Below are 8,192 nucleotides of genomic sequence, written 5' to 3' on the forward strand. Positions count from 1 at the left end.
TGGCAAACCATTGCCTTGAAGTTTGTTTTAACCCATATATAGACTTGTGTAGGCTGCAAACCATTCCACCCACCCCCCGAATTAGGACAAGAGGCTTGTATCCAGTGGGTAGGTCCATGTATAACTCTTCAAATAAATCACCATTCAAGAAGACATTGTTGACATCAAGCTGGAAGAGAGGCCATTGTTTTGATATTGTAACAGTAAGAATGGTCTTGACAATGACCATTTTAGCAACTAGAGAAAAAGTCTCAAAATAATCAAGATCTGTTCAATATAGCCTTTAGCTACAAGTCGTGCCTTGTATCTCTCAATGGATCCATCTGCCTTATGTTTGACCTTATAATCCAATGACATCCAATAGAATTTTTACCTTTTGGTAAGGGTACAATACTCCAAGTGTGATTAACTTCCATAGCATGTAACTCAGCTTGCACTGCTTTCCTCCAATGATCAAACTTGACAGCCTCATGATAAAAGTTAGGTTCTTGGATAGTAGAAATCTTTAAGGTGAAATTTATGTGCTGAGGTGAGAGTTTTTGATAGGAGAGATATTGATCAATAGGGTGTTTAGTGGAGGCTATTGGACATGGTGACATGGTAAGCAAATTGCAATAGTAAGCTTGTAGAAAAGAAGAAGGTTTAGAGATTCTGGTGGACTTTCTTGGTAAAGGTTGTATAGGCGAATGTGTTGAGGAGGCCTGGGAGAGAAAAGGTTGCACTGATGAATTTGATGGTGACATTTGTGAGAGGGAGGGTTGGTTTGATAAGTTTGATTGTGAAGACTCTGAAAGAGAGGGTTGGTATGATGTATCTGGTGGTAAAGTTTCTGAAAAGGAGGGCTGGTTTGATGTATTTGGTATTGGTATAGATAGATGAGTAGAAGAATGAGCATCATTGTTGGTAATAGAGTTTGGTGTGGCTGAGTTGTGTTTGTTTTGTTCTAATAGAGAAAAATCTGCATTATCAACCAAGGGTTTAGGCAAAAAAAATCCAGGAAAAGGATAAACATTATCTCTATTGTCTAAAATGTTATGAAAGGGAAATATATCTTCATGAAAGATAACATGCCTTGAACAGAAGAACCGTTTATTGGCAATATCATACAGTTTATAGGCTTTCATACTAGGGGGATAACCAACAAAAATAGTTTGTATGGCTCTTGGTTGAAACTTATGCCTTCTTTGGGTCAATGTAGAAGCAAAACACAAAGAACCAAAAACTCTCATCATTTGGTAATTTGGTACAGAACCAGTGAGCACCTGGAAAGGAGACTTCCAATTGTGTAGCTTAGATGGTGTCCTATTGATGAAGAAGACTGCAGTCAAGACACACTCACCCCAAAAGGTCAATGGCACACGAGATTGAAAATATAGAGCTTAAGCAACATTGATAATGTGCTAGTGTTTTCTTTAACCTACAGAATTTTGTTGGGGATAAGCTACACATGAAAACTGATGTATAACTCCATTTTCCTTAAAGAAGTCAGTGAACATTAGCTCAGGGGCATTATCAGACCTGAATTGTTTTATTTTCATGTCATATTGAGTGGCAACAAGTTTAAAGAATTGGGGAACAATAATAGAAACATCAGACTTGTGTTTAAGTAAGAAAACCCAAGTAAACCTAGTCGCATAATCAACAATAGTCAGAAGATAAGAATGCCCAATATGAGTAAGAGTTGAAAAGGGGCCCCAAATATCCGCATGAACTAAGTCAAAAGCATTGGAAGACAAATGATTATTTGAAACAAAAGGTAAATGTTTTTGTTTGGCCAAAGCACACATATTACATGGGAAATTTTTTTTGGAACGAATTAGGACTCAAATTCAAAGCATTATACAAAGTAGTGATGCATTCAGTAGAGGGATGACCCAATCTTTGATGCAATACAACAACCTTTTTTATTTGTGACAACACATATGTGATTCAATAAGGAATCAAAACTCTGTGTATTCAAGAGATATAAGCTTCGCACAAAATTAGCACTGCCAATCTTCCTCGAAGTGAACTTATCCTAAATTATGCAACCTTCAGAGTCAAATTCAATAGTCATTGATGGCAAGCTCTTTATGAGAGCACTTATTGATAAGAGGTTAAATGAAAAACCAGGTAAGTAGAACACATTGTTGAGGACTAAATCAAATGAAAGAGGAATAATTCTAACATTTTTAACTAATATAGTCTGTTTATCGAGCAATGTGACAAAGGTTGAACAAGTAGTCATGGTAGAAAACAGACTCTTTAAACAACAAACATGAGCAGATGCACCCGAATCAACTATCCATTGAAAAGAAGAGTGAGTACCTATAACATGAGAGCTAGTTGAAGAAGTGATTAAAGGGTTTGATGAAGATGTTGCTAATAATTGGGACTGTAGTTGATAGAGGATGTTTTAACACTATAAGATTACATCAGTAGTGTTTGGATTCAAGATATTGATTGGTTGAGTAGTGATTGAATTTATGGAGTTGGTACTAACAACATTGTTAGAAGGACGTTGTGCCTACTTAGCTTTGTAACCAGGTGGATAGCCATGAACTTTGTAACACTTATCAACCGTGTGACCAACAATGTTACAATGAGAACATATAAGGTGATCCTTGCGCTGTATGGAAGAATTACTCTTCGAGTTATTGGCAGCAACGACAAGAGTAACATCAGAAGGAACATTCAGAAAGGATCCAATGTCTCTTTGTTGTTCTTCTTGAAGCAGTAAAGAAAAAACACGAGTGACTAAAGGAATAGGATCCATTAAGAGGATCTGGGCACGGGCACGAGAAAAAGACTCATTAAATTCCATTAGAAAATCCATTAGATGCTCGGTTTGAAGAAAATTGGCCATTCACGAAGTCCTCCACAGTGACACATTCCACAGTTGCAAGCAGGGCGATAAGTATTGAGTTCATCAATGAGAGTTTTGAATTTGGTGAAGTACATACTCACTGAATCTTGATTTTGAGATAGAGTAGCAAAATTCCGCTTGATTTGGAAAATTTGTGAAGCATTCTTCTTCTGAAATCGTTCTTATAGGTCGAGCCAGATGGTTCGTGTAGAATCAACAAAAAGGACGCTGACAGAGATAGGCTTCGATACTGAGTTCAAGATCCACGAAATAACAATATTGTTATTTTGAATCCAGGTCAGAAAGAGCTCACCAAATGGACGAGGAAGAGATCCGTCAATGAAGCCAAGTTTATTCTTTACAGAGAGACCGATAATCATGGCTCGACTCCAAAAAACGTAATTATCTTCAGTCAAAGGTTCTGAAACTTGAACAAGATTGGTATTGTCATTGTGATGAAGGTAATAAGGATTGATATAGGAATCAGATAGATGTTAAGAAATCGAAGACGTAAAAGAGTTATTGGGAGGAAGAATTTTAGGGTTAAATGGTTCGTGAGTATCAAACGAAATGTTTTCGTTGGTCATGGCGGGAGGTTGAAGAAGATGAAGAATGGAAAGGTGGAAAAAATTAGAGGGAAAATACTTCTGATACCATATTAACAATGAATTTTTAAACTTTTTCCTCACTCATTTTATTAAAAGGACATAGCCAATTATTAATACAGAAGAAATGGGCCTTAACAAAATAACTAAAGCCCAATATATTAGTTACACTGTTGTAACTATTAACAGCCCAACAATTGAAATAACTACTAATATGATAAAATCCAATCTCGTCCAACTGATGCACACCCCTAATTGAAAATATGGACATTCACGTAATGAATGTTACACATCCGCATGAAAACTCAACTTGCCTACCAAGAAAAAATTGACGTGCCCTTTTTTTTCTTTTAAATGAAATGATTACTTATCTAAATATCTTAATAAAACAATAATTCAATATTACATTAACTTTAAATGAAAAGCATTAACATTTTTTATATATTAAATGGCTTAATTGAGAGCCTTTAGCACAATAATGGCAAAACAGTGGCTCAAAAAAAAAAAAAAAAAAAAGAGGTAAACAGAGAATTGGGGGAGGGGGGTTATATAAAATTGAATTACTCTAATATTAAATTTGGAATTAGCATAAATTTAGGATTAGTATATGCAGTCCGAATTGTGAAACAAGTATTTATTCAAATTGTCAAAATGAGCATAGATCAATTGATAGAGTATTTTAAAGTTAAAGATTCGATTCTCCAACTTCACGTATTTAATTCAAACCATTTATATATATATTCAAGTTTGGAGACTATAATAAGAAAAGATTAAAATATGAAGACTTAATTAAATATACCATCTTCAAAAGAATATATATATATATATATATAGTTTTTTCTCTCTTTTTTTTTTTTAGAAAACTCCACAAAAAAAATTAATCAAATTATAGTGACCTGGAACATTGAAAAATTAAATTTTATCAAAATTGTAGAGTTTCAAATTTCTTACCCTAAACTCTAGAAAGAATGTATATACTAGAGTCCACATACGAATTTTCACTATGGCCATAAAGTCATAGTAGCTGTGTTTTCAGAAGAGGGAAAAAAAAGTCACATCGGGTATTTATTTATTATTATTATTGTTTGTTCTGGACAAGTTTTATTTATTATTTTTTAAAATATCATAAGATATTTACTAATTCAACCGTCTAAACATTTGTTTAATAACGAAATTGTAATTGATAATTATATACTAGTATTAATTTTCCGTATCAAAAGATTCACTTTGGATTTCTTTTCATTTTTTTTATGCATAGGGGGTCGGAGCACATGACATTACTATTTAAACAGACAAGATTTTATGAAGATAATGTTTTTAGAAAAATATAAAAAAAAAATACCAAACATTATTTGTGTGTTTTAGTCTAATGGTTTTTTTAAGTCTCACCGTGTTCTTAGTTCATAAATTTTACTCTAATAATTATTTTTTGAAAATTACATTAATAAATATTTATTCATTAGAGTTACTTTCAACTAATAATTTAACATAAATCTAAATATATTTTTAAATCACACATGTAACAGATGTAATGATAATCTATTTAGTACAATGTAATATCTATATGTAATACAAAAAAGTAGATATATTTTGGGTAATTGATTTCCTTTCATTATCACATATTGTCATATCAAGTTAGATCACTACTCATTAATACGTCAAATCTAGATTGAAAAGTATCACAACACTAATTATAGAAACTGATTATTGGGGGCATTCAACATCTAAATTTTATAAACATAATTTTTTTTAGTTGAAGTTGAATAAAACACGATCATCAATATTTACCAACTGATTTTTAACTCATCATTGTTAAGACTAGAATAGAAATATTTGACGGCTTAATATTAAAGATAAAATAATCATCTAAATATTCTTTTTCTTTTAGTTCAATAATTATATCAGAATATTAATATAAGTGAATTATTTACTATGTTATTCTCAAGTTGGCACCCTAATAAAGTGAGATAAGACAAAAATTAATGACATTAATTTAATGTTATCTATAAAGAACGAAAGAAAGCCATCCCTTATTTTTCGTAAAAAATTGATATTATAAATAACATCAAACAACGACCAATAATATCTGCCAAAATAATTAAGAAGAAAAAACTCACGACCAATGATATGAATGGTAAAAAAAAATAAAAAATAAAAAAATAAATTTAAAGAGCATAATCTAAATATATAGTATTAGAAAAAGAGAAATTTGATAACGCATGCCATTCATATCTTATTATCCAATAAATAAGTGAAATGATTGATTTTTAGGAAACGTTTGGGGTAAGGAGTTTGTTATTATAGTTTTAAATTATTATATTTGGGTTATATTAATTTTTGATTGGGGTGTAGATTATTTTAGGTTGGATTATAATAGTATATGTTTGAGTTGTAATTTATTTTAGTTTGAAAAGAAAATAGTAAACAGTGTAGCAAAAAATAAAAAAATGATGAATATAAAATAGTAAAAACTGTAACAAATATTAAATATAGTAGTAAATGAGAATTTCGAAATAATGTTGAGTGTAGCTAATTGAGAAATACAAAATAGTATTTACTATAGTAAGAGGTTGTTATTATAGTTGTAGAATAGTCCTTGCCCTGAATACATCCTTAGTATTTTATAATCTACCTTTTTCTATCTTTTTAAAATTTTAAATAAAATTTAGTGTAAAGACTTGTGATGATATTAGTGTAGTTGTTCTTTTCATTTTTAAAATAATATTTATTCGGTAATTAATCATTTTAGAAAAAGATAAAATCTATAAATTTTAAAAATTGTCAAACATATAAAAAAAAAAGTCCTATTACACAATTTATAGATAAATTATGAAGTTTTAAAGTTTTAATTTTTCTCCTTCTTAAAAAAAGTTTTCAATATTTTGAATTTTTAAAATTTTAAAAGTAGGTACAAAACAAAGATAAATATAATTTGTTACTTATAAATTAATCCTTTGAAAATGGCCAAATAGTTATTCTCAAAAACCTATTGGATACAACTTCTAAAGAATCAACAATTAATAAGTTACCCTAAAAGTGTTAATTTCATTACTAGCCTAACTTTCAATTATTAATTTTATTTTATTTTATTATTTTTGGAGAAAATAGAGTTGTAGGACCCCTAGATGCTTATCCATTTGAATGTGTTGGATTTTAGAGATATTTTGATAGGAAGATAAGCTTATCCACAAACTATTTTTGGACAGTCAGTGAAAAATTATGACAGGAACATAAGCTTCTCCATTTGAACAAAGATCATTTATAAGAAGTAGAAAGAAAAGCTTCTTATACCTAAGGACCCAATTTCCAATTTACATTCTGAAATATATCGCTATTATATAATGCTAAAAAAAACTTTAAAAGATTCAATATGATTTACTTTAAACAAGAAATACAAAATTTAAAAATTTATTATATTGTTAAAAAAGAAACTTACCTAAAAAAGACAGCCATAATGAAAGTGAAAGCTGGAATTAGGTTGCTAATGGCCGATGAAAGAGTTGGTGAGCTGTATTCAAGTCCTTTGTTTCCAAGCAACTGGCACGAAAGTCTGTGCATTTAAATTGACAAGTTATAATAAATTTAATTATATAAAATATTGAGTTGAAAAAAAATTGATTTTTATGAACTAAAACATGTATTCATTATAACAATTGACATTAAATGCCAATTGATATTTTATAAATGATGGCATATTGATTTTATATGACGGTTTTGCAAAAACATACCTTTTTCAAAAAAAAAAAAAATGTTTAGTATCACAATGTAAATTTCATCTACGATGGCGGAGTTGGGAGAAAAGGAATTGTACCCGAGTGCAGAGAGGCAGACGATTTTGAAGAAAAAGGAAATCTTGTTGGGAGGAAGCTCTGGCGACCTAATGTTGAGATTGAACAAGAGGTTATTTTGAAAGGGAAAATTGATAAAATATAAGCAAGTAATTGGGGATTGAAAGAGAGAATACTTATGAAAGATTATGGCGAACGGGACGAGGGTGGTGGCGGCGATGATACAAACATAGAGGGTGAAGACATAGTAGCTGATGCCTCTAGCTGTGGCGGCTTTGAAGCCTGTGTTGGAGCCAACGGTGGCGCATTCCGCCGCAATCATGGCGGCGAATGGCACCACATCTTTGTAAAACAAGCTTCTCTCCATCTCTATTTTCTCGTGGGTTTGGTGTGTGTTGGGGGTGAAGTTTTGGTCAGTCTTAATTTAAAGTGAAAAAATAGAAAACTTTCCCCACAATTTGTCCTTTATTTTTATTAAGATGGCCAATTATTATCAAATAAATGTTATTCCAACTTTTTTTAAATATTTTAAAAGTTTTTGGTAAAAATATCTTTTTGATCCATGAGTTTTGAAGAGTAAATATTTTTTATTCTTCATATTTTAAACTAGCCATTTTAGTTTGTCAGTTTTCAAGAATAGATTTAAAATATTTTTGTACAAATAAAATCATTATATTTAAATAAAAAAGTGACCACATGGCCAATGTGACAAAATGATTTAGAAAAACATATTTTTAATATTTTTCTCCTCTCTCTTCCTTCTTCCCTTCAATTAATCAATTATTTGAAAGAGCCGGAGAGGTAAAGATAGTGAAAGAAGAGAATGAGAGCAATATTAAAATTTTTTGTTTAGAACCTTTTTTTTAGTAGTACAAGAGGGGAAGGGGATTCAAATTACGGATCTTTTAGGTTGTCATACATTCATATGTCAATTGAGTTGTGTTCGCTTTGATA

The 8,192-nt window shown here is 30.7% G+C and overlaps 2 protein-coding genes across 2 annotated transcripts in view; both read right to left on the reverse strand.

The window, feature by feature from the left end:
- The window catches only part of LOC120091753 (WAT1-related protein At5g40240-like), a 102,345-nt gene extending 94,647 nt beyond the window's left edge, over nucleotides 1-7,698 (reverse strand). The window contains exons 1-3 of the mRNA XM_039049872.2: nucleotides 7,415-7,698; nucleotides 7,262-7,327; nucleotides 6,887-7,000 (exon numbers count right to left, since the gene is read on the reverse strand). Of these exons, the coding sequence (XP_038905800.1) occupies nucleotides 6,887-7,000; nucleotides 7,262-7,327; nucleotides 7,415-7,605 (371 nt within the window). The 5' untranslated portion in view covers nucleotides 7,606-7,698. The remainder of the gene's footprint in view (nucleotides 1-6,886; nucleotides 7,001-7,261; nucleotides 7,328-7,414) is intronic.
- Nucleotides 1,727-4,461, reverse strand: LOC150033023 (uncharacterized). The gene is made up of 3 exons (XM_090306580.1): nucleotides 4,443-4,461; nucleotides 3,031-3,272; nucleotides 1,727-2,845 (listed from the first exon to the last, which is right to left on the reverse strand). Exons 1-3 carry the CDS (start codon nucleotides 4,459-4,461, stop codon nucleotides 2,507-2,509), a joined length of 600 nt encoding a protein of 199 aa, XP_090162706.1. The 3' UTR covers nucleotides 1,727-2,506.
- Nucleotides 7,699-8,192: the final 494 nt, after the last annotated feature.

This window comes from Benincasa hispida, chromosome 11 (genome assembly GCF_027475165.1).
Source record: "Benincasa hispida cultivar pf3 chromosome 11, pf3_genome.v1.1, whole genome shotgun sequence".
NCBI lineage: Eukaryota > Viridiplantae > Streptophyta > Magnoliopsida > Cucurbitales > Cucurbitaceae > Benincasa > Benincasa hispida.